Source organism: Myodes glareolus, chromosome 21 (genome assembly GCF_982192425.1).
Source record: "Myodes glareolus chromosome 21, mMyoGla1.1, whole genome shotgun sequence".
In the NCBI taxonomy this organism is placed as follows: domain Eukaryota; kingdom Metazoa; phylum Chordata; class Mammalia; order Rodentia; family Cricetidae; genus Myodes; species Myodes glareolus.
The window spans coordinates 47,797,888-47,824,979 of NC_142046.1; the positions used below are offsets into that span (position 1 = coordinate 47,797,888).

At 36.6% G+C, this 27,092-nt stretch overlaps 1 protein-coding gene across 3 annotated transcripts in view; it reads right to left on the reverse strand.

The window, feature by feature from the left end:
* The window catches only part of LOC125394876 (sodium channel protein type 1 subunit alpha), a 140,247-nt gene that overhangs the window by 20,710 nt on the left and 92,445 nt on the right, over nt 1–27,092 (reverse strand). For 2 of the 3 annotated variants that reach the window (XM_087900028.1, XM_087900026.1), the window contains exons 8-21: nt 27,008–27,071; nt 26,404–26,545; nt 25,644–25,850; nt 23,586–23,870; nt 21,917–22,297; nt 20,569–20,701; nt 19,068–19,306; nt 17,640–17,813; nt 16,190–16,546; nt 14,662–15,144; nt 8,369–8,489; nt 6,657–6,811; nt 4,645–4,818; nt 2,691–2,813 (exon numbers count right to left, since the gene is read on the reverse strand). In XM_087900028.1, the coding sequence (XP_087756154.1) occupies nt 2,691–2,813; nt 4,645–4,818; nt 6,657–6,811; nt 8,369–8,489; nt 14,662–15,144; nt 16,190–16,546; nt 17,640–17,813; nt 19,068–19,306; nt 20,569–20,701; nt 21,917–22,297; nt 23,586–23,870; nt 25,644–25,850; nt 26,404–26,545; nt 27,008–27,071 (3,038 nt within the window). The remainder of the gene's footprint in view (nt 1–2,690; nt 2,814–4,644; nt 4,819–6,656; nt 6,812–8,368; nt 8,490–14,661; nt 15,145–16,189; nt 16,547–17,639; nt 17,814–19,067; nt 19,307–20,568; nt 20,702–21,916; nt 22,298–23,585; nt 23,871–25,643; nt 25,851–26,403; nt 26,546–27,007; nt 27,072–27,092) is intronic. The other variant, XM_087900027.1, reaches the window with a different exon arrangement.

Here is a 27,092-nt window from a genome sequence, read left to right on the forward strand (position 1 = left end):
GTTCACAGATTAAGTTACATAAATATATATAATTTTTCCCCCAAAGAAAGTTAAGCTCACTGAAAGTAGTGGATTAGAAAGTAAACGGTCCATTGTACCTACTGTGCTGCCATTGTACCCGTCCCGTTCCCTCCCTCATCCCACTACACATAAGTCACAGTGCAAGGATTAAAGGTAGCAAAAGGGGTAATACAGTACCCATAATAAAGGGCTGAGGGGAGGAACCACCGCTCCACCCCATCCAAGTTGGAGCAAGATTATCCTATATAAAATAGAAATATATAGTTTATTATTAGTTAGAGATCTGATATGACAGAACATTTGGTGTTACTTCTTGTATATGATGCTCACTGTCTGTTTCCCTAGCAGTCAAGACCTGAGTTCCTTTGAAACGGTATTTACGATTTCCCAGATTAGGAAACTGAAAATGCGAATTTAAATACCAGTTTTATTTGACCCTCGGTATTCACGACATGGGTTCATTCAGTTCAATTTTACAAGTTGAAAAATTTGGACTGGAAATTTGAAATACAATAAATGTTCAAAAGCTGTCAGCCAAAAATGTGCATAAAACATGCAGAACAAAAAGGACAACGTGATGATGTCTCGTTTATTACTTGCTAACTCCTTCTCAAGCATTATGCAGCATGCTGTATTCAGTAGTGTTGCATAAAAGCACATGCTTTGAAAGAGTGACAGAAACCCAAAGCAGAATGAGTGCCTGGTTTTCGCTGTGACCCAGCTATTGCGATTCTATGCTGCTATAGAGAATAAAATGAGAGTTTCTGAAAGACATCCTACTCTCAGTTCCTGGTCACAGGCATCATCACATCCAACCTCACCATCACCCACAGTCGGATTTTCACAGAGTAGAAGAATTCATGTGCTAGAAATACAGCAGTAGGATCGATAAATATGCTGTTTTGACTTTACAATGCCAAACTGGTGCTGAGGAGGTGCTATTGGTGTATGGTGTTCCTGGCTTCACTGTGAGCCAAGAAATCATAGTCAGAAATCAGCTTTTTAGCATCAACACAGAGTTTTTGATTTTATGACTTCAGATTTTTTTTAAAAAAAACATTATTAATAATCATAGATAAAAGTCACTTTTTATCAGAAACAGAAAATAGAAAACAAAGCCATTTGTTATGGAGAGTAAATATTACATATAAAAATAAAAATCAATAAAAAGTAAAAACACCTGAAAATTAAAAAAAGACTGTGGATTTAATAATCTTATAAAAGGTCAAATTTGAAATGTTTTCTAATAATCACATACACTTAACATCATTCAGCATTGGGGAGCCTTTTAAATTATGGATTTTAGTTTAGTCAACATAATTTTATATAAAATGTATGAGAATGATGCTATCCTTGACAACTGAAGTTGCTGTTCTGGAAAGACAGTGTATTTTGTTTTTGTTTTTGTTTTTTAAACTGGAAAAGATTAATGCCTGCATAATCTGGAGAAAGTATATGATAGTTTTTAATATAAATGTAAATATCAAATCAAGGCTTCTTTGAGCTTGATTGTGACTAGTAAAGAGACGTTTCCATATGTGTTAGGAAAATTAAAATGAGTGGTAAGCCTCTTAAAGTGTAGTATAATAAAATCTATAATAGACTTCTATTTATGAGGGAACACAGGATGCCTGCCATTTTCATGCTGCAGAAGATCCGGTGGCATCACTTGCTTGAGAGCATAGGTGACCCTAAGGCAGGAACAGGACAAAGGCTTTCTCTTTCGTTTGCACATTTCATCTGCTTGGTTTAGAGAATATACGTTTTGGGTCTTAAAAATATAAAATCAATTTTTACACTGTAATCTTATATAAATGAATGTTTTATGCTTTAAAATAATCATAATAACAAGTCAATAAATGCAAAATTCTACCCTGTGATGAATTACGGAGAAAGGCTTAATGTTTGCTCAAAAGGGTGAAATAAAATTTTGTATAAGTGAGAAATGAGCTTTAAGATTCATTAGTGAGTCATCTATGGTAATGGATGTAAAATACATATTCTGTTTCTTTTTCCTTAATAGTTTGGCTTTATTGTTATAAGACATGTGGGTATATATATATATATATATATATATATATATATATATATTTAAATTGGTATCTTACTCATGTATTAAGATTAGCTTAGTTACAACCTGGTGGTATAAGGGATAAGTCAGACAGTAGTTAATATTTGTCCTTGAATATATTAAAATAATGAAAATGTTGGCATTCTAAAGACAAAACACTCAACAACTCATTTTTTCCCCTTTGTACTCATACACATTCATGATTAACATTAATTTCAATAAAATTCCTTAAGTACAGACAGGTCATCACAACGGAGAATGATGTGACACAAAATTATATCTTGTAACTCCTTAGTTATTAAATAGAGTATCTGCCGTTTTTGAGTTTGGGATTATAAGGAAACTCCCAAGATCAGTTATGAAATAAGGTCATTTTAATTAGCCAAGCAGATAAATGATATTGAATCATTTTCAGAAAGGGCTATTTTCTCTTGCATATTACCAAGAAGTCAATATGCAGCAGAGAAAATAATAAAATAGCATTTTTTTTTTTGCAAAGAGTCGCCATTCCTTTTGCATGCATCTATTTCTTGTTAGTTAAACTGGATTCAGTCTAGCTTTGGCAATATAGAATACTCCAGAGTTTTCATTTTCTTACCCTCATTCCTTCAAATCGTGATAAGGCTCTTAGAGGTCTCAGAGCTCTCAGTGTCCTGAGGGATTTGATGGCCCCAAGTTCAGAGTAACCCAAGGCATTTGCTGTTAAACTGACCAAAGAAACCTGCGCAACACAAATAACAATGATGAATAAGCAAAACTGCTCTCATTCAGTTTGTAGCTACCACCTAATATAAAAGAAGAAGTTTTTTTTAATTGATTGTTGTTCTATTATTCTACTAAGAGATCATAGCAATAAAATGACTCCCAAGGACATATTGCTCTATCTATAGATGATGTCACTCAACCCTCATCAGAGAAGCTGCTTTTTGCAGTAGATACCCACAACTGGACAAGACTGAGTGGGAGCACTCGACTCCTTTGGAGCACTCAACCCTAAATAGGATGTCTTCATTAGATCCCTCCTCTTAAGGCTTAGGGAGCCATGAGGAAGAGGATGCTGAAAGATCTTAAGAGCCAGAGTTGGTGAAGGACTCCAAGGAACAAGTGTCTTCCCGGCACAACAGACTAAGACGCACTTGAATTCACAGCAATAGTGACAGCACACACAGGACCAGAAGAAAATTTAAACCAGACTAAATCCCAGCCTGGAGGAGGGGACAGGAGCAGAAAGTACTACCCTAGTGAAGTACTACCCCTAATGAAAAAATTATCTGTAACTGATAACCTCTAGGAGACAGAAAACCATTTATCTTCAGTGTGGTGACACTGGGTATATATCACCCACCCTTGAGGATTGTCCTTATGATCAAGACAAAATGGAATCAGGATTGTTGTTTGTTTGGTTTGGTTTAGTGGTTTTTATTTTTACTTTTGGCTTGTTTTCTTCTTTTATTTTCTTTTTTCACTTTTTTTTTTTTAAAGAACATGAAGTTGTGAGGCTAGGGAGTGTCTGGGAGGACTTGGAGGAGGAGAAATGATATCAAAATATACTGTATGAAAAACTTCAAAAATATTAAAATTATACCTTGAACATAGATGAATCTTAAAAGAAAAGAATTTACAAAATACCCCAACTGTGAGTTATGAAAACAGGAGCTAATTTCTAATAATTGATTTCCTTCAATAATTGTAAAACGGATTGTTCTTTGAGGTTCCCTTCAATCCGCTCTCTTCATCTTAACCTCACTGGGTAGCCTTGTTACTTGTTTTAAGTAAACAAAGTATTGATTATTAATAACTAAAATTCTCTATAAAAACATCTGCTGTATCAAGGGCTTTCTGTAAATCTTGTTTTTATCAGAGAAAATTTCCTCCCTGACATAAAGTAGGCATGTCTTTTTCTATTGTCTGCAAGCTCACTGACCAAGGAGCTAGAATCTCTGCATAAAATCCTCAGGTAGGTAACAGAGATTTACAAAATTTCAGTAGTACCCACTATCCCATTAGTTTACCAATTTTCTTTGCTATTGGGGCACAAAATCAGTGAGTGAATGAGCAGAGAGTCAAACTGGAGTCTGTCTGGTTTATAACCTGGCAGACTAAACACCACACTCTAAATGTCCTTTTCCATCACTTGTGTATTACCAACATGATTTATAAATATAAATTCATATTTTCTTATAGATCTTATCTCCCTTGTTTTTATTCATTCATTCATTTACTTATTTTGTTTTTCACAACATGGCTTCTCTGTGGAGCCCTGACTGTCCTGAGACGTGCTCTGTAGAGCAGGCTGGCCTCTAATTCAGAGATCCACCTGCCTCTGCCTCTCTAGTGCTGCAATTAAAGATGCGTGCCAGCTCCCTTATTTTGATTAGTTACTGAATTGGTCTAAACTTCTGAGTTTTCCGCTATCATTTGGTGAGAGGTTCAAGGGCTCGGTAGCCCATCTTGTCATCACAGCACAGTGGCCAGAGTTTCATCATTTTAGAAGTAGGCTACAAATGAGACAAACTACCTCTAGCAAAATGCATGACACGGAAGATACCTACATCAACAATTAAGAAGTCCAGCCAACACCAGGCATTGGTAAAATAAGTTTGATAGCCATAGGCCACCCACTTGAGAAGCATCTCCAGGATGAAGATGTAAGTGAAGACCTTGTCAGCATACTCCAGCATGGTCTTGATGGTCTTTCGCTGATCAATGTATATGTCTTCAAAGGCCTAAGAAGAAAAAGTCACACATTTCAGCTTTCAAATGCCACAGAATCAGAAAGCTTTATTTTTTCTGATTGTATATGCACATGGTATTCCCTTGAGACAGGAGAGCCTTGGTGTTCTCTATTTTCTGGGTCTTTTCATTTTAAATTAGAGGAAAAGGCATACTTTTCTAGGTACTAAAACCAGAGGGGTCTTCACGACTCTACTCTTTCTGAAGTGAAAGTATAATTTCATGAGCCAATTGGCTAGGCCAGCAAGTATGTCTTCATTGTCATATTGCATGGCAGCCATTGTGATTCTTTTCTTGGGTTTCCATGCTGTGGGTGTGACTCAGAGGCTAGAGTATTTGTCTAAGCTATGTGAGACCAGGAGTTCTATCTTCAGCACCACGAAAGGGAAAAATATTCCATCTCTTACTTGTGCTTTTTTTTTATAGAGAAGAGATTAAATAAATAAACAATGATATTTTTTTAAAAGCAGAAATGGTTTATCAACATACTGTCCAATTATACTAAGTACTTCACTGTATTTTGTTTATTGATTTTGCAGATAATTTTACTTCTTAGCAGAGATAGGGTGACATTACTCAATGGTGATGTGACATTACTTTTCAGTTAGATCCTACTATGTGTTGTACTAAAATAAACCCGAGCTGGTACTTTACTTCTGAGATATATTTCTTTCAATGATGAAAGGATTTTTTGGCTAAATTGATATGAAGAAAACATTTATCCTACCCAGAAATCTACAGGAAAATAAATACATGATTTAAAATCTTGTAAGAAATCTGTTTTACTCAGGCAATCACTTTGTATTTATTTATGTATATTTATTTTATCTGTGAATCCATGTATGCATATACGTATGAACATTTCTCTCTCTCTCTCTCTCTTTCTCTCTCTCTCTCTCTCTCTCTCTCTCTCTCTCTCTCCTTATCATCTATCTATTAAATATTTTATGACAGCCAGGCACTTGGGAGGCAGAAGCAGGTGGATCTCTGTGGAGTTCGAGGCTAGCCTAGTCTATAATAACTAGTTCCAGGACAGGCTCCAAAGCTACAGAGAAACCTGGTCTCGAAAAACCAAAAAAAAAAAAAAAAAAACCAACAACAAAACAAAAAACCAAAACCCAAAAAACCCCAAAACCAGAAACAAACAAACAAACAAACCGAAATATTTTATGACTTAAATATTTCTTTACATCTAAAATTCTAAAATGCTACCAGTATTGTTCTTTGTAAATAATTTTCATCTAAATTTAAAGAGATTCTGATGAAACTAACACCTTCCAATGAAGAGAATCCAATCTTTCAATTATCACTTAGGCATTCTGTCCGTTATCTATTTTCACCAATATTCATTGTTTTCTGAGAAGCCCAAGAGCTTTTCAGAACACACATGAAAAGAGACAGAGAAGTGCTTCCTAAGGACCTACTGATTGCCCACAAAGATTTCATCAGAACTCAGACGATATGTAATCACAAGTGATAGCTCTTCCATGAACTTTTCTGTGGTTCTCATTTTCACGTTTCATTCAGCAAAGAGGAAATGAATACTCACTTGTTTATAATGACCAATCAGAAGGGCCAACTTCTCTGAGCTTCTTCATAATAAGCAAGCACTGATGAATGATTAGAAATACACATACATACAAAAAGCAAACCCAGCCATACCGAGTTATTCGTTAAATTTGTGGCTGGGAGATTAAAAGGCGGAATAATTGAAGACTCATTGGCAACTAAGGCTATGGAGTACTAAGGGTTAAAACGTCACCGATGCCAGGTGATTTTCAGAGTCCCTGCTGTAGCATGTTGGGTTAATGACTTAACTGCATTCACTCACCAGAGCACCGCTACTCAGGAGGATCATGAACACAATGAAGGTCTCAAACCAGTTGTGCTCAACTATTCGGAAGCAAGTTCTCCGCAGGTTCCACCACTGCTTTCCTCGCCCTTCCTCCACGCTAACTTGACAGCACTTGAATCTCCGAACACAGCCTACAAACATAAGGTCCCAATAGAGTAGAGAAGACAGCTCTGCCGCCGCCATCACGCACCTTGCCCAGCCCAGGTTCATCCTTCCACCACCCGTGTGATCCCTAATTGGCTGTGATCACACTTTCCGCCTACGGCAACAAGTATGTATTTATGAGCGATGGGAAATCGATGGACCACGTGGCATCTTCAGATTTTGCCTTTTCGTTACACAATGATGCTTTCATAAAAATACTTTGTAAATCACAAATGTGACAAGCAGTTTGTCTTTACGGTACGAACGTATTACACTCTGTTGTAGCTGCTCGATTAAAGGACTACAAAATGAAATTTATAACTGAACATTAAACACCCCCTTAAGAAGTGTGTAGAGCGGCAGTACAGATTCCATCAGCATATGGGTATTCTTGTGGTGCTCCTGGAAGGGTGTGCATGTTTTTCTGAGATAGCTGAGTTTACTAACAGGTGATTTGCATGACCCTGTGTCAATGCGCCTTTGGCTTCCCCACATTGCTTTTATTTTCTGAATCAAACCTGTGGACATTACTAATTGCCTTTCTAAACACCATGGAAGAAACTTAAAAGAAGGAAGTATTATATATGTTCTTGTGTTTAACTACTTTACAGTAAGGTTTTTTTTTTTTTTTTTTTTTTTTTTTTTTTTGAGATAAATACAGGAACACTGCTCCAAGGCAGACATAGTGGCAAGAAGAGGTGGGATGTCAGAAGAAAGCAGAGAAAGAAAAAAGGGGCAGAAGGAAGAACTAAGCTGCCACAAACACCAAAAAGGGGCGGGGGAGGGGGAGAAGTAATTGTAAGTCTGAGCAGTCAGGTGAATTCTGTTTGAGTTCGTCAGCACAAGAAACTTCCTGATGGGCATACAAAGGTGGTTTTGAGAAAGGCTTCGCGTGATTATGTACGTAGTTTATAGAGGGAACAAAGAAAGACTGTTGACATTTTAAGCCTATGAGAGAAAGGACAATGAACATAAAATTACAAATAAACTGAGATTTCCCAAACTCAAATCGCAAAGGCACGAAACCATAGGAAATACTAACTATAGGAGATGGGTCTCACACTTTTGCTTGCATCTCTGTAGGCTCAAGCAGGTTCTGTGCAGGGCCCAGGAATCCAGGGCCCTGTGCATGTCCTATGTTCCCAGTATGTATTAAGAATTTAGCGTTTCATCTAAAAACCTGGCTTTAAATTTGAAACCCCCTGAGTTTTCACAGCCAGAATATTTACCATTCCGGCAAATTCTCTTGGTGAGCATCGGACAAACATTTAAGATATAAACTTCTCGTAAAAACAATCACCATTGTCTCTGAAAAATATCAATTAGTCATGAATTTTGATGAAACAGAAGCATTTTTCTCTAGACTCATAACTGCTGCTATAGTTAAAAGGAAATGATCAGAGTACAGCACTGGATTTAAAATTTTCGAAATGCTTGAAAGGGGCCTAAGTTTTATTGTGTGTAAGGGACCCACTTTGGATGGCTGATAGCTGCAAGAGCTGCCCTCTAGAGGTGAAGTACGAGCATGACCACCTCCCCTTTACCTTCAGTGAAGCAGGCTTCTGGCTCCAGGGTTTCTTCGGGTTCAATGACAGGCTGTTCCTCTGCAGGGGCCCCAATGTCCACTGTGCTCCCTTCTGAAGAGCTACTGCTTTCATTGAGTTTCTGTGCAGAAAACGGGCATAAAGAGCAAATTCCTTTAATAATTCCCAAGTGAGTGGCCTACCACGCAGGGATTACTATTATGACTCTATTTTGTGTTTTTCTTGAGGAAAGGGGAGTCTGAATATTTATAGTAAAACAGAGATTCAGAAGAAGGAGAAGCTCACTATAAATTCCTTTCCCAGGAATTTCTGTATTCAATCAGAGTGTTACAGGTGACCATCAGTAACACATAGTGAGGACATTTCTGTCCTGTGGATTGGGGTGGGGGGGCAGTGTCATGATTTGTAGGAGTGGGGAGGAGAGAGAGAGAGGATGAAACCAGAGAAACCTTAGGAAGAAATAAAACCCTTAGTCTATTCTATGTTTAAACATGTGTATATGGTTCTTTAAAACTGTCTTACTTCTGGGCTATTACGATCTGCTGCTTTAACTTACGTTTATAATATCCACTGTTAGGTAGATCAGAAGATCAGAATTATTTATTATAAAAGCACGCATATTTTTATATTCCATGTGCTCTTTGGAGACAAGATGTCTTACAAAAAGTTAAAAAAAATACATCAATAAACAAATATCCTTAGATTGGTAAATGAGCAGGATCAATTACTAAAAATATTTTAGAATATAAAGCATTGCAAAGACAGACCAATAAATCCACAGAAAAGTCAGTTTCCTTCAACGGGTAATGTTTATACTAATATTCGATGTGAAGCTAATTAGATAGAAACACTGTTTCTCAGGGGTTGGCAGTAGTAACCAAACGCATGGCTCTCTTTTTGACTTTTTGGGATACAAGGATGGCAAAAAACAGCAGGAAATACATATTTATCCTTAAGATAGGAACTAGTTTTGTGAATCCTTTGTAAAGATGGCATGCTGGCCTTCAAATTTGGGTAAAACTAGTCAGTTCCTTTGATAATTTAGTCAGGTAAGATACACTGAACACTAACAACATGGTAGATGCTCAGTGTTTATTGGCAAACAAAACATCTATGGGCCTGTTTGATATTTGAAAGAAATGTATGTTATTTTCCAAACTATAAATTTATGTAGACTCTAAAAGACATCATCCCAAAGACCCACTCAGCACATATTTATAAATAATAAAATTTAAACACCATATCAAAACTATTCATATTTAGAATAGAATTTCATCTATATGAAACAGAGGTTTTCTTTGTATTTGCTCAAAGAAAGATGACTTCTACATCTGTGTCTATAGCCAGCCGATTGTCTTCCTTTCTTTTAAATTTCTTGTGGAATAGAAAATTACAGATCATAGGGACCTGTGTTTATATGAAAGATAAGTCTAGTTCTGAGTGCTCATTTTGAAGATTGTCTCTGACATTAAACACTGATTCTTCACTAAAAACTAAATTAACTTTCAAAAAAAATGTGATGTTAGCCTGTTTACCACATTCAGCACCTGGAATATTCCATTGTTCAACACAGAAGTAACAACTGATATATTTTTACATTTCCATTTGGGTTACATTTGCCTTGAATGACCTTATCTTTGATTCTCCAACTCCGTCTGCCTTAAAACATACCCAAGGATAAATCATGCATTTGCTTCTCTAACCAATGAAGAGAATCATTAGATGGAGGGCTTGAGTTACAATGACCTTCTTTAATCAGAACATGGGCTTCTGAAGATCCTTATGCCTTGTCTTCAACATAATTGGTATTTACCAATTGCAATAATTCCAGACTGAGACTTGCCACCTCATTAAGTAAGTCATGTTATACCAATTGCTTTTATTGGCATTGCCAGTGTTGTTAAGAATTAATATTTATAAAACAGTATGTGAGCAGAGTAGCATTTCATTATTATGTAGCATTCTTCACTATAAAAACAGTTTTCTCTGTTATGATGCCTTCTCTAATTGTAATGATAAGTGAATTGATTTTAGAAGTTAAGAGTCTTTACCAACATTCATTAATTATTAGAAATCTTATCTCCCCTTTTGAATAAATTTATGTGTGGGCAGAAATTCAGATGAAATTTAATTTACATAGAAAATTTATTTTCCTGAACATTTAGCAGTGATCTGCTAGATCTCTAAATATATTTTAGTCTTTAGCAAGAATCAGAATATCAGATATAATTAAAATAAAACTTCTTTAATAGTATCATTTTTTAGTGCCAAATGGAACAAAAAGTTCTCAAGCAGTTTGTTGTCAAATAAACCCTTCACAAATGAGTTATTATTTAAATAAAAGTTACACCATCAAGTTATAAATTGAATGATGTTACCAGGAGCATATATTTAAAATTTATTATTACATTTATTTAGTTGTTTTGTATATGCAGTCATGTGCACACCACATACAAGTGTGTGTGTGTGTGTGTGTGTGTGTGTGTGTGTGTGTGTGTGTGTGTGAAGGTACATGTGTGTTGCAGCACACATGGAATCCAGAAGACTGCTGGATGGAGTCAGTTCTTTCTTTCTACTTTCTGGGTCCCAGGTATTAAGTTCAGATCTTCAGGCTTGGTGGCAAGTGTCATGGAAGTAGCTCACTGCCTCATAACTGTTTCTTCCTTGAACCAATGATCTCATACTATAAGAGTGACATTTGTTAGTAAAATATTGAGCTAGTTTCACTTTTTACCAACCTTTTCTACAAGGGCTGCATTTTTTTACTAAAATACCTTTGAGGAGCTGATTTTTTTATTCTGCCTTTCAAAGAAATCAAAGTTGATAGATTTGATGAAACTAAGTACTATTTTTCTTGTCCTAAAAAATAGACTTATCCGAGAAATTCCTGGACTGAAATTTTTAAGAACTCAGCCAAAGGTATTATGTTACTATTTTCAAGGTGTCATTGTGTGTAGAAGGCAAATTGATCCCCATCTCAATAAGACTCACTCATAATATATTTATATTCACATTTCATATTTTGACATTTTAAGGCTGATTACAAATTGTTTTCACTCTTACAGAGTCTGTTTCAGGAATAAACACAGGCTGATAGCTTTTTCTTATCATTTTTATATTGGCATCCTAATTCATAGAGATAATATGAGCTTTAAATTATTTCTACTTGTACTTTATTCTTTTGAGTTATTAGAAAATTTCTTTGTAGTGAGGATATAGCAGGACAGTTAGATTAAAAAATAGTGAAAACAAGGTAAACATTCATGTGTAATTGGAAACACAAAAACTCAACTATGTTTACCAAAAGTTAGATTGCATCGAGACCTGTCCCTTCTTCGTTTTTAGATGGAATTCTGCTTTGGGAACTCCTTCAGCCATTGAAGCCCACATTAAAAATACTAATACTTATGAGATAAATGTAAATTTGGAAAAAACTCATACTTTCTCCTTCATTGTTGTGTCATTAAGAGACAAGGTGTCTTCATTTAATTTGTTACTTACATTTTAAGCACAACATAAAAACATTGTATCAAAACTCTGGAAGTAAACATATGCTTACCAATATATTTTTTTCATTGTCAAAATTAAGAAAAATGAGTGTAGTTCTTTGTTTGATATAACACTACCACTCAAACATGGAAGAAAGCTATTTAGCTGTAAGGGACGGGCTCACTTCAACTTTGAACATGTTTCTAACTAGAAACACTCTAGTTACACTCTAGAGATACCAAGTAACAATGTAACCGAAATGTCTTTCAAACAAGAATTTTACAAATTTAAAATTTAATTTGGTTTTCCTTCTTCTGTTCTTAAATTGCTACTAACTTTTACTTTGAATTGAAGTTATTGTTTTTCACTGTTTTGAGATTAATAAAATATTTTAAAGACATTTTGGCACTTATTAAGGTATTAATCAATATTTAACTTATTAAATCCCAAATGGACTTAATAGAGAGAGGGTGTATTTTTATACGTGAATCCTTGGAGCTAAACTATACACATATCCTCTGATCTGTGGAATCCATAAACACTTGGCAGGCTCTCGTAAGAAGTGAGATGAAGGGATGCAGAAACCGCATTGCGCTTGAAACAGGCTCTTTGCCTTGCCCACTAGGGCATTCCAAAATCACTTAAAACTGCTATCTTGATGCTAAGAGCATTTTCCCTTCACAGTGGATTTATGCCATGTTTCTTGCTTTTAAAGACGTTCTTTGGTACAGAAAGTGATTTTGACCTTGAAGGTGAAAAACACAACACGGAACAAGCAAAGCACGCTTGGTGTTATCCGGGAGGAATCAATCACATGGCTTGTTCTTATGCTCAGCTTTAATTTTAAACACAAAATGCTTTTATCTGGAGACCAGATTTATTACAGAGATCTTCTTTATGGATATCAATGAGAGTTTAACTTTTAATAAGTCATCAAAATAAATTATTCTGGAACGTCATGATCAAAGGGTATATTGCACCGTTGCATGCACAAAGAGATGCAACAAAGAAAACACATGTATAAACTGAGCGTGTATCGACCTATGAATAGAGCATGACCTATTTTAAATCTTAGCCTTTTACTGAGATAACACATATAAAAAAACACATATAAATGAGATCCCTGATACTCTGTTTATCAGTTATTATCGAGTGTTAAACGGAGGGAATGGATTTGGCATGTATGAAGGAAGATGTATTTTTTGTTTTTTCACACTCCAAATTCATTTCCATAGACATCACAGTCAGGATTTTCCCGCTATTGTGCCTCTGTGCTGTTTCCTTTCCTCTTCCTTCATTATGAATCCCCAAAATATCTCAATGCAGTCACTGATAGTTTTAATATCAGCTCCTACTTCTAGAAGTGAAAATTAATCACTTGACACACAAACTTTATAAAAGCTTGGGTCATCCTTAAATTAACATGTTCAATAATCTAAATTATGACATACGCCTGCAGTATCTGCCTCGGGCAACTACTTACTAAATACTGCATGGTTTTGCTTGGACATGGTGGATATACCAACAAATTTTTATTAGGAATCAAATGTCTTTGACATATTGATGTCTTTTAAGTATTCTGACTATAAGGATACTTTACGATTTTGTGGACTCCCATCAAAGCTTGAACCACAGATTCTTTATTTTAGATCTTTTTTGAATTGTGTTACAAAATTATCTCTGTCTCCAATGAATAATATACCATTATATTCCATAACGCCCAATATAAGTTGAAAATGTAAGTAGGCAGTATATTAATGACACCTACTGAACACTGTAGCTAGCAGAACAGTAAATAGGAACACATTGGCTATTGAGAAATAGTAGTAGTAAGTCAGTCCGAGTCGGGGACAGCCTTAATATCTGCTAATGTTTAAGGCTAATATTTTTAAAGTAAGATCCCATGCACTGACTTGTATTCCTCCACCTGTCCTTCTGTTCCATCTTCAAATGCTGAAGCTATCTATATATCTGAAGCTGAGGCTTGTCAATGAGCCTACATCATACAACCAAGGCTATAATCCAGTAGCCTGATGCCCTTACAAGCTGGGAAAGAGGAAACAGATCTGCTTCTGTTCATGTGTGCATATCCCAGACATGCTCTGGAAAGACATAAAGAAGGTGGCTGCCTACAACTTTAGCAAATGGCCTTCAGCAGACACCGACCCAGTGGTACCATGGTGTTGAATTGTATACTTTCCAGAACTGTGAATGAATAAATTTTGGTGATATCACTCATCCAGTTCATATCGTAGTGCTATTTTAGCCTATAGCTAAATAGAACTATAACATAATGCAATTTTAATGCGAGGAACAATATGGATCACTTCTTTTGAAAGTTCACTACCATGTATTTGAGCTGAGGTGATAGTGGAAAAACATAAATACTCATAGACAACGCTCCAAATTTCACCTTTATCAGTTACATGTTCCTAAGCATCCAAAAAAACAGTTTCGATTTATTTTTACTGGAAAAGTTACAATACCATGTTCCATCTCTGTTCATTATACAACTTAAGTAGTCATATAATGATGTTATTTTATTTTCATTTACCATTTGTTACTCATTTAATATTTAATATTCTTTAATAAGACTGTGAAAAATCACACATTAGTATATTATACTTTGATTTCTCATTCATCTCCCTGGGATTGAGTCTTTGGTTTCTCAGTAAAATAATATTTGGCTTTAGGTCAAAAAGTTTCTACAAATTTTAAGTACAGACAAGATAGTCCACATACATTTATTGATATATATATACCTATGCATAGATTTCTACCTCCACAAATTTATAGAATCTTACCTCTTTGCTTTCTTCTAGATCCGATTCACTGCTAAAGTCCTCTGTGTTTAAGTTCTCAAAGTCAGACTCCCCCACGGCAATGGGAACAGTCACCGTGAGGCTGGGGTTGTTTATGAATGACATGTAATCACTCTCATCAATGATGTACTTTTCCACGCTGCTGCCAGTTCCTATGCCGCTAGTGGTTCCGTTCACGTCTTTCAGACAGTTCAGATCTTTCCCAATTTCTGTTGTGTGGTTAGATATACAATTGTCTTTTCGGTTGTTTAGATCATCAAGGGGCTTAATTTCGTCTAAAATCTTCTGTTTCCTCACAAAGGACTGCTGAATAAACTCATATATTTTTCTTTTCACATAAGCTATTCCCTTGTGCATTCTGTCCACAGCAATTTGAAGGTTGTTCATTTCATTGTCGTCGTCAGTGGCTGCAAGGTTGTCTGCACTGAAGGAGCTCAGAAGCAAGGCCAGAAAGAGGTTCAGGACCTTGAAAACAGACATAGGTACATCTTCACCAAAACACAGAGGAGAGCACAGGTCCCTTATCCCCTAGGTTTAGAAATAATCTACATCTATAAGAGCAAGAGATACAGCACTTGTTAGAAGGTAGGTGGGCTAAGTCAGAACACACACTGCATATCACAGGCTCTGGGTTCAACACCCAGCCCTGGAAAAGTGTTGGACATTCAAAATTTGTGATATTGCCTTTTCTCTATAAAACAAAAGCATTTTTCCTACTGCTCTGAAGATTTCCTACACAGGAAACGAAGAATTCAAATGAATTAATTTAGCATTGTATTTAAAGTTATATGAGTAAAATAAAAATATTTGCAAATATGCATTTAAATATACTTTGAAGTTTCTTTCTTGATAGTTTTATGTTGATGGGTGTTAAGAAAATCAATATGATTATGACCAAATTTAGGATTAAAAGCTTAAGTCTTCAAAATGTTCATTGACCTTTTTTTTTTTTTTTTTTTGAGAAAAGGCTTTTTTGTGTTCTGGTTGTCCTGGAACTAGCTTTGTAGACCAGTCTAGCCACAAACTCACAGAGATCCACCTGCCTTTGCCTCTCATGTGTTGGGATTAAAGGCATGCACCAGCATTAACCATTCTTGTCAGCACTATTCGATATCAAAAGCTCTCTTCCCCTCCACATGCACACACACACGCACAAAGAGACACATACACATGACATATATACACACGTGACAGATTTAAAAAAGATTTTTAACAATTCCTTGCAATTTACAAAATAATTGTGATGAAATGATTGACATAAAATGGTGTTGAGAATAAAAATTAAAGATAATATTAGTGTGCATACATTCTAAAACTATTTCTTTATTACCATAGTGTATTGCAATAGTATATATTGCCATATTACAGTATTTGTTTCAGATGAGACCATAAACATATCTAAGATCAGAGGCATTAAAAATTGATGATGAAAGTTATTTTTAATAAATGAGCACCACTCCGTCATGCTGTGCGTGTATATCTAAAATGCATATCGAATTTGGGGACATACCACAAGGTTCCCAATCACCATGACCATCATGAAGACAGTAAGGCACATGGCTTGGCCTGCCACCTCCATGCAGTCCCACATGGTCTCTATCCACTCGCCACACAGCACACGGAACACGATCAGGAAGGAGTGGAAGAAGTCATTCATGTGCCAGCGTGGGAGTTGGCAGTCACTGGCAATTTTGCAGACACAGTCTTTGTAACTTTTGCCAAACAGCTGCATGCCAACCACGGCAAAAATGAAGACAATGATGGCCAACACCAGGGTCAGGTTGCCCAGGGCGCCCACAGAATTGCCAATGATCTTAATTAGCATATTCAGTGTGGGCCAGGATTTTGCCAACTTAAACACTCGGAGCTAGAAAATGAGAACAAATTAATATATATTATTATGATCTTCACAGGCATTAATTATATTGAGGCTTACTAAGGAACAAGGGGGTGCAGCCAGGGACAGTACTCCTTCCTAGCCTGAGAGCAGCCATGAGGTTCAGAGTTAACCCTTCCTATCCCCAAACCCTCCTACATTGTCTTGCTCTAACTTTCTCAGATTTATGTTTAATATTTGGATCCTCCCAGGAAGAATCTAATTTTTTCAGCTTTTAATTATATAGATCACCTTCTTTGAAAGTGAATTCTTATTTATATATTGGAAACTGTTCTTCAGTTTGCTTCTCTGAGACATACTAAATTTCATACTGTCAGATTAACATCTGATTGTGAATAAGTTTTGCCAAAGGGTTCATTTGTCAAGAAGGTTTTAAGTAACTTTAAATTGAGCCTGATATAAATAGAAAAAAATATTTATGTCAATAAATATTACATTGGAATAAAGATATAAATAAATACAAATGCATTGTATACTTGGAATATTTACTATGACTCCTCTTTAATCTTCAGGACCATGTATATGAATTAATGCATATGTTTAATAGTCCTATAAATTTTTTAGTTTTTGATGGAATAGATTTTCTAGAATTAGAATTACATGCCTTTCGTGTGAAAGTCATCCACTGTTACCAAGGGCTATTTACACATTCAAGTCATTATCAAAATATTGACCATATCCGTTGAGCATACTTCTTCGGTTTGAAAATATTAATTGTACAGTCATTAGAAATGATAGTTTGTCAACATGGCAACAGAAAAAAAATCAGTGATCCTATGACTGGGCTAGTGACTGCTCAATGGCAAAGCATGTTCAAGATTCTGTGTTATGTCACCACGCACTGAAAACTAATAACTGATATTAGTAAAGTTTACATGTCTAAACTTTTCTAGAAGAACGTTGCTTTTTAATATAAATAGCTGGAGAGATATTATTCCCATTTAGAGGTATCAAGTTACACAAAACTGTAAGATGTTAAGTTTAGTTGTGGAAAGGTCTATGGCAGTGGTATGAAAAGAATACCATTGGGGAAAACAATGATTATTGTCATGGTCTTGTTTACCAGTCGAAATGAACGGAGAACTGATAATCCTTCCACGTTGGCAAGGCCAAGTTCTACCAAGCTTAGTGTCACAATGAAACCATCAAAGATATTCCAGCCTTCTTGAAAATAATAGTAAGGGTCCATGGCTATGATTTTCAGGAACATTTCCGCTGTGAAGATCCCAGTAAAAACCTAAGATCAAAACAAAATTACTCAAATTCTATCAGATAATGATTATGACAAATATACCATCGTATTTTCCTACAAACAGAAGGCTTAGGCTACTTCTCTATTACTAGTCCTGTTACTGTCTTCCTTGTAGAGGCAAATTTAGTTGACAAGGCTTCCTTGAATTATTTACTGTATTATCCTCACAGATGCTCCAGTAACCAGCTATGTGAATACTGTAGTTATTCATTTACAAGAAAAGAAAAAAATATTCCAAGGTGTGTAAAACACCCATCTTTTATCAACCAGCTAGAAAATGGTCAAATTAGAATTTGTGCACCAATGTACAATTTTGATGATGTTTGTTCCGTTAATTTGACTTTATTTCCAGACCTCGTGTAACCTATATAATGACAAGATTTTGCCCACAGTTTGATTTGGAAGTTTACCCTTATTTCTTTCAAATCAGGTAGCGATTGTTTGTGTGCATCTTGTGTTGCAATGTTACCATCATTATCATTACTATTTATATGCATAAAAAGCACATTCCCATACTACAAATAGTAGATATTTAAAATACAAATACTCTATAGGATATGCATATTTTCATTTTCTATGTCAATAAAATCTTAAAATTCCTCCCAAATATTATATTAAATGCACATTATACTTTACACACTTCTTCCTTCAAACAAAAGCTGAGATTTCTAAGTTGATTCAGAAAATATTTTGATAACTGATGTTTTAAGATGAAAAAGGAGAGTAGTAAGTGGAAACTTTGACTAAAAATTGGTTTACCAATCACAGTATGTACAAAATGCTGTGGGTATATTTCATATTTCATGGTCTGTATCTAAAACAGATTTATAACACAGAGAATTGACTTCCTAGAAAGAACCTGAAAGGAGAAAAGAGGGAGACACTTTTTGTGTTGTCGATCACTTTTTGAACGGGCACATAAGGAAGAGAATTCATGACCTTATTTGAACCTTCTAGAGCAATGGCATAGTGATGCTATCCATGACCTTAAATTCTGAAACACTTCAGATTTTCAAAACTTTGGAAATATCACCTTTTAATTATTACTACAGGTCTACGTTTTATTTTTCAGCTTTTTCTATAGACATTAAAAAAGCAGTGCATAGACAGTTGGATATAATTGCTGTAGGGATGTAGGAATTGTGGTTGGAAGAGTGCTCATAAGCTATTAAATATAGTAAACAGTTTCTCAAGAAGAGAATTTGAATAGTGAACAGATTTACCTTCTAGTACGCTTACCAAGTTTCCTACTGTAAGCACATTATTGAAATGATCCGTCATGGGGTAATGCTCCATGGCCATGAACAGGGTATTTAAGACAATACAGATGGTGATGGCCAGGTCAACAAATGGGTCCATCACAACCAGGTTGACAATATGTTTCACTTTTAGCCAATATGGGGAACAGTCCCAAATTAAGAATATGTTGGAAAATTTATACCAACAGGGTGGACATTTCTGCCTTGATTCTTCTAGTTCTAGATTAAAAAAAAAGAAGGAAGAATACTCAATGACGATTTTTGCAGTATAAATATTTACGTTAGATCACTAAACATACTTTCAATAGCAATAGAATTTCTGTTTGCTGCAAGGATACTTACTTGATACAATGATATAGATACCATCAGACATATACATAAGGTAGAGGTAAGAAAGAAATAATTTTCCTTTTTCGCATTGATCCTGCTGCTGCGCACTTGACTGCTAGTAAGGTTGTTGGCCTTATAGATAAAGTTGCAACAGAAACATAAATAATTAACTCCGTGTAAAATCCTGTGTTCCTGACAGGCTGATAATTTGTAATATTTAGAATAAAGATTAATGAAATATCGCATCCTTTAAACATGCTTTTATTTTGTGAAAATGACTTGTTCTCTCCAATCTTAAAATTATTTTGGATCATGATGTAAGAAACCATTTTGGTGAAATTTGAAGCTAATTACATCAGAGGATTTTTGACCAATGAATTAGAAACCTCTCAGAGTTCCCACATACTACTATGACATTAAGAGTACAGAGTCCAGCACACTGAATTAATATTCAACACTTTCAGAATATATGACCACTCATTTAATAGTAGGGTCATTTATTTTTTTCTGAGAATATATATAGTTGCCAACATATAAGTGGAGATATTTGACTCCAATAAGATAATACAAGTTAGATACTGAGATCCACAGTGGACCACTGAGCTGATCTCCCAAAGTCCAGTAGAAGAGACGGAGTGATAATATAAGCAAAGGGGACAAGACCATAATGGGGACACCCACTGAAACAGCTGACCTGAGCTAATGGGATCTCACTGACTCTGGTCCAACAGCAGGGGAACCAGTGTAGGACCAAACTAGGCCCTCTGAATGTGAGTGACAGTTGTATGACTGGGGCAGGCTGTGGGGCTACTGGTAGAGAGGTGAGGATTTATCTCTACTTCTTGTACTGGCATTTTGGAGCCCATTCTCTTTGGAGTGATACCTTGCTCAGCCTAGATATAGCAAGGAGGGCCTTGGTCCTGCCTCAAAGCAATGTGCTAGACTTTATTGACTTCCCAGGGGAAGCCTTACCCTCTCTTAGGGAGTGAATTGGGAGTGGGGGAAAGGGGAAGGTAGAAGGAGCAGGAGGAGGGGAAGGAGTGGGAACTGGTATTGGTATGTAAAATGAGAAACAATAGGCTTAAAAAGTAATTAATTAAAAAAGATAATGCAAGTTTATTAAAATAATGGCAGTGGGGTTTGTTACAAACCTTCTACTGTATTCGTTAAGATGCTGGCTATACTCATTGCCCTTTGCCTTTGGGAAGGATCTTCCAGAAAGTCCATGGAAACATGGAAAGAACTTGACCTTCTCTTTCTCATCTCAGTTTCAGTGGTTGTTCCCTGTAAAGAAAATGCTAAGGCATTAAATGATTAGCCTGAGCAATATGGTGCACAGAAAAATGGAGACAGTGATTTTCATGAAACACATGCATCGTGCATCTTCATATTTAATTGCTGGTGGCAGATGCTGGTGACTTATTGGATTATTAACCTGGAATATTCAAACTGTTAACCATGTAGTCATAAAAGAAATTTTAAATGTTTGACTCCTTGATTTTATAATTATGATATATACGATTATAATATAGTTGGTAAAGATTTTTGTGGGTGTATTTAAGTTGTTTTCAATTAAAGAACAAATTGTAAAATCCTAATATTTTAAAAAGTCAGATAGGTGGTCAAACCATTTCACTTTTGAAAAATTAGCCACTACATTCTAAGAAAATACCAAAGACTATAGTACACTTAACTGTCATCTCATTTTCTGGTATAAGACATAGATGGTCATTGATAATACAAAGTATATGCTAAAATCCATACATATGATGCAAAGTTAACGGTTTCATCCAGGGTACCAAAGCAATAAGTCTTCTAATGTAAACTTAGTCATGCCTCATCATGCTGATATATTTCCAAGTGAGTGTACAGTTGAAGAGGAAGCATCCTTTGTTTGGAAAGTTCTGTCTGAATGCACAGTCACAAATACATGATACTCCTTTGTTACACAGATAAATATTTTTTTCTGGATTAATAATTTATTTGGTGTCCCTTTGTGTAGATTGACTTTGTGAATACCTATATCAGCATTTTTAGTACAATAAATAGGAACCCTGGAAATTTCAGATAATGATGAAGATATCTATGCACAGTGTTTTTGAAAGTCTGAACTAAAGCAAAGATAAATGAAAGAGTCTGGTGGGAAGATTTACTATACACCCTTTACACTTAAAAAGCTATTTAGTAACTTGTGCAATAGGTTAATGGGGTGATGTCTCTATTTCTAAATTCAGTATGGGTACATAGCAAATCATCCAAGATAGTAATTATTGTCCAATGAATCCTTTGCATATACAGTAGGTAATGCATTCACGTTTGTGCAGGGAGTGGTGAGGCTCTAAGGTTTAGTTGGTTAGTCTATTAAAGGTGCTACAAGATGCAGAGGCATTCTCAGCTCGACCAACCAGGAATCATTCTCAAGAGTTCCATTCTGTAGAAACACTGGCTGGTGCAGCAATCATGGGCCAGCCATGCCTGAACTATGTAAAACTTTCTTACATTGTCATCAGTAGCTGGCTTATCTATTATCACCTCTGGCAGAAGCTGTCCAACTGGCGACATAGGAACGGAGGGTCCACCAACCAAGGAAACCACACCATTGCAGTCCACCGTGCTGTGCATCTTCCCGTTTGCTGGAAACACGGCCAGCATTCGGGATGACCTGCTAGTTTGGCTCAGGTTACTGTTGCGACGCTCCCCATGTCTTCGGGGAACAAACAGTGAGTCTCTCCGGCTCTCATTATCCTCAAACGTGCTGTGCTCATCATCGGCAAAGTCATTCTCGGACCCCACATCCTTTGCTCGCCCTCTAAAGCTGAAAAGGCTGGTTCTGCTATTGCGTCTCGGGGAAAACAGGGAGCCACGGATGCTCAACAGAGACTAAAGGTTTGACATAAACAACAAAAAGTAAAATAGTATTAAAACAGTCTGCTGGAATAGTTTTGCAAGATTAAGTTGAAGGAAGTTTCATCATTTGTTAAAGAAGGTAGCACGTTCCTTCTGATTAATATAATTTATAGGCATTCCGATAAAATTAAATTAGCTTTGTGCTGTATGGTTTCCAGCCATTGACTTTAAATAATAGATAGCTGGAATGTGGCCTGAGATAACAGAAGAAAATTACCCAGCCACTATCTCTCAAATTTAAACAGAAGCATCTGTAAGACTCTCTACGCATGTGTCCATGTGCAATAAATATGGACAGTAGGGCTGTGATGTTCTGCATTTATTTTTCCTTTCAGGTAATTCCAACACTAGGTTTTAATACACTATTTTAATTCATCTTTATACTCCTACTTTCTTTTTTTTCTGATTCACTTGTAAAATAGGGTATCTGTAGAACCAGAAGTTAAAATTCTGAAATTCTGAATGATGCACTTCTCTGCAATGTGTACCGTGACTAATATTTCAGAAGTTCATAGGACAACTGAGAAACAAGTTAGGGGAAGAAAATCAACACAGCGTTTTAAATTAACCAAAGGCATATTTCTGAGTAGCTAACTCTCAGTCTATATTTCGTTGATGTTGTTAGACGATCTGAGGACTAAAAGATTAATTGCCACTAATTACAGACAATTTCCAGAAGACATATTCAACATGAAAATACAGTTCTCCTGACTTCCAACCCTGTGTTATTTCAAAGGCACCTTGATGTGAGGGTCCTCTCTGTGCGCTGTGATTACCATTAATGAATAAAGAAACCGCCTTGGCCTGTTGATAGGGCAGAACTTAGGCAGGCGGGGAGGACTGCACTGAATGTTGGGAGAAAGAAGGGTGGAGTCAGAGACGCCATGGATCCATGCCAGAGGTGGACTTGCTGAAACTTTGCTGGTAGGCCACCACCTCGTGGTGATTCACAGATTAATAGAAATGGGTTAAATTAAAATGCAGGAATTAGTCAATAAGAAGCTAGAGCTAATGGACCAAGCAGTGATTTAAATAATATGGTTTCTGTGTGATTATTTCGGTTCTGGAAGGCCAGGACGAACAAGCAAGCCCCCTCCTACAGCATCTAAGATCATATTTGCGTTTGTGTGGAGTGGAATAAATCTCTCCTATAGCTACATGGAGAAAAAGCAATTTGAAGCATAAGGCAACAATAGTCCATTCAGTTAAACCCCCTCTACATCTGTTTCCATTTTTCGTCAGAGAACAAGGCAGTGCCTACCTGGTGCGGGGAAGAGTACCTCTTTTCGTACGTCAGTCGGTTCCCTTCTATGGAGAAGCGGAACCCTTTCCTTCTGACGCTGTCTTCAGACTCGGATTTGTGGAACTCGTCCTCGTCTTTCTCTTCCCCTCCAGACTGCTCTTTCTGTTTCCTTTTCTTCCGCCGATTCCGTCTTTCCTTCGCACTCTTCGAACTCAACTTGGATGCTTCTGAAGAGCTATCCGAGAGCCTGCCTGCTGCACTGGGCTCTCTGGAATGTTCGGAGGCGGTTGTAGCTGCTGCCTGCTACATAGAGGAGAAATCGTTTCGGTCGATGCAGTGCAAGAAAAGATTGCTTAAGATCTTTCTTCAAGTTGCTCACGTTTTGCATCATTTACAAGATGCTAGCTAACTGGAGTAAATATCATCTAGAAGATGCTTTCTGGGTGTAGGTTTTTTTCTTTCTTTCTTTTAACTAACAGTGACTAAAAGAAATAATCTACTTTTCCCTGTGGTAACATTTATTAGGTCTGTATTATGCAACATAGACCACATGTTCATAAAGATTCTTTGGGCATTGATAGAAATATAAAAAGAAACCTACAGGACTCAATATGTTCTAAAAATTAGTTTTCAATGGCCATTATCTTCATTTTTCTGAAAAACGAACAGAAACATAGGAGAAAAACTGCAGAGTTACTTAATATTCTACCCCAAAGTTGGAAGCTGAGCTTAGGTCTTCTCCAGTTTCTAAAAGTATTTAGTACCATCAACATATTATCAATTGAGGTTAAGAAAGGTATCTCAATCCCTTACCCACTCCTCCATAATACTATAGTATGTAAGAAGGAGAGAGGGGTCACTAGCTTTCCGCTAAGCAGGAGAAGATGTTCAGTTCTCCAAAAGCTGCCCCAACGACCTTTATCCCAACAGTGGCTACCCCTAGTTATGAGAGTATGGGAGAAAAATCATCCTTTGTGGGTACAGCTTGTTGGGTTACACAGCTGCACTTTTAAATCATTGTTCTTCCCACAATATCTCCAACACAGAACTGGAGCAAAAGAATTGGCATACCAGAAGGAACTCTTTCTTTATGGCCAAGATGGTTCCAAATAAAGTTTGATTTGAATAAAATTTTATTTTATTAGTCTTTTAAAAAATACAAACAATGAATTTGTATGTCCCATTTACAAACATCAAGGAACCATGGGAGATGGGACTCAGTTTTTATCACTCATTGCACCATCTACACTGATTTGTCCCGGCAAACTTGAGTAAGCCTTTGTTAATTACTTCATATTACTAGTGTTGCTCCGTTGCTTATTTGATGCTTTTAGATCAGAGGACTTTTTAATGTAGAGGAAATTAAACAGCCACACTAAAAGACAATGTATTTTATGTATATGAGTGTTGGTCTGCATGTATATATGTGTACCGCATGTGTGCCTTGTATTCTCAGAATTCAAAGGGCAGGAGTAAAACCCCCTGGAACTGGAGTTACAGATGGTTGTGAGCCATATGTGTATGGTAGGAAGTGAACCCAGGTTTTCTGTGAAAGTAGCAAGTGCTCACAACCACAGAGTCATCACTCTGGCCAAAGACAATGCATGTTTTGAGCAAAGAAAAATAAGAAATGACTTTAAAGAAATGGGTACATATGTTCTATTTGGCAACTAATTAATTGCTTAGCAGAAAAGATGATATCGTTGCAACAATCTAGCACCAAGCAGATTCATTCAGAAATGGTTTTCTTACTTGAAAAAAAAAAGTCACAATTTTCCTTTTACTCTCAGAATCTTAAAGTGAGGGAAAAAAATCACATGAGAGACTTCTGTAGTTAGTATGAACACACCTTTGTGCAACTACATGATGTGTCTAGACCAACTCAAGCTAGAAAGATGGCCCACATACAAAAGTCCTTGTAGAATCTTGCTGTTCCCAGCTCCCTCGGGTACTGCCAGACAGCTCCACCTTTCATTCTCATTGCAGCTCGTTTGTAACAAGCAAATAAAGAAAAGGTGCCAGAAGAATAGAGAAGGTCTGGGTTGTGAGACAAGATCCATCTGAACTGCTGAGTACCTGTGCAGCCTCCTGCTGCTTCTTCAGCTGCTCCAACATCTGCTGAAACTCCGCCTCTTTCTGCTCAGCCTCCTCCATGGTGGCCTGATTCTGCTCCTCGTAGGCCATGGCCACCACAGCCAGGATCAAGTTTATCAGGTAGAATGAGCCCAAGAAAATGACCAGCACAAAAAATATCATGTATGTTTTCCCAGCAGCACGCAACGTCTAGAAACAAGAATATCAGAATTACTTCCGCAGTCATTCCAGTAACCTGTGACTGTGTGTCCGTCAGAACTCGGACAAAATGAACAATTGTGTCCCTTCTCTATTTCTTTAACCTCTGTCTCTTCTTCCTTCTTGGACTCATGCATTCATAGTCATTGTAAAGGATTCTTGGATTCACCAAGAATAAAACAGTGGATAGAAAACAATTGGGACCTCCATCAAAAAGCTGAGCCTTTCATGGAAGAGGCCAAAAGAAAGCGATAATACTTGAGAAAGAGATAGAGCTGAGGAGAAGTTTGCTTTTCGTTAGGGTAAAATTGTGCCTAAGAAGAATGTGAGATAGCATTGAGTCATGGAGAAACAGAACAGACATCGTCTCCTTGACTTTATTCCTCTCAACGTGGATTGTAAACAGCAGGCCAGAGAAGCCCACGTCTCTGATCTCAAGCTATACTATCTCTACTAGACCATGCCGTGGCTTGAATTTCAGGACTCAGTGTGTATCCTTATATTCTCCTACATAAATGCAGTAAGTGTCTCCTCAGAGTCTCACCAGTTGGTAAAGATTTTCCCAGAAGTCCTGTGTCATCAGTCGAAACAGGGACAAAAATGCCCAACTGAAGGTATCAAAGCTTGTGTAACCATAATTAGGGTTTCTCCCAGCTTTTACACACATATATCCTTCTGGACATTGGCTGCAAATGGGGAAAAAGAAAGTTGACAAGACATTCTGCGTCTTTTCATTCTGGTAGAAGATTACGCTTACAAAATGTCCCACCACTACTAAGACGACACAAGACTGTGGAATCCATCTCCCTGATACATTTCCCACCTCTGACTTTATAGTTTATCACCAGCTGCCAGGCGTTGCTGTTGCCGAGTAACCGTTCTTCCTTATTGCGGAGTCTGCAAAGGTGACTCATTGCTTGATACTTACCTCGGGAAAATAGCAGCATTACAGATCAATGCATTGTTTCTTGATTTACAGAAGAAACCTTAACATTTAGAATATATCCTGTTTTATTTATATTATAATTACTGAAGATTAGTATGCATTCAGTTAGTTTCTGTTGTCAGTGATTTTCTACAAAGAGAGCTAGACATACATATAGGAATAAACCACACGTACTCACATCTCACACAAATGATCAGCTTACCCTGCATCAGAGCTATTTCCACAGAGTAGAGCATCTAAAAAACCCTCCAGGAAATAATGATATCCTGTTTGGAAAAAAGAAAGTC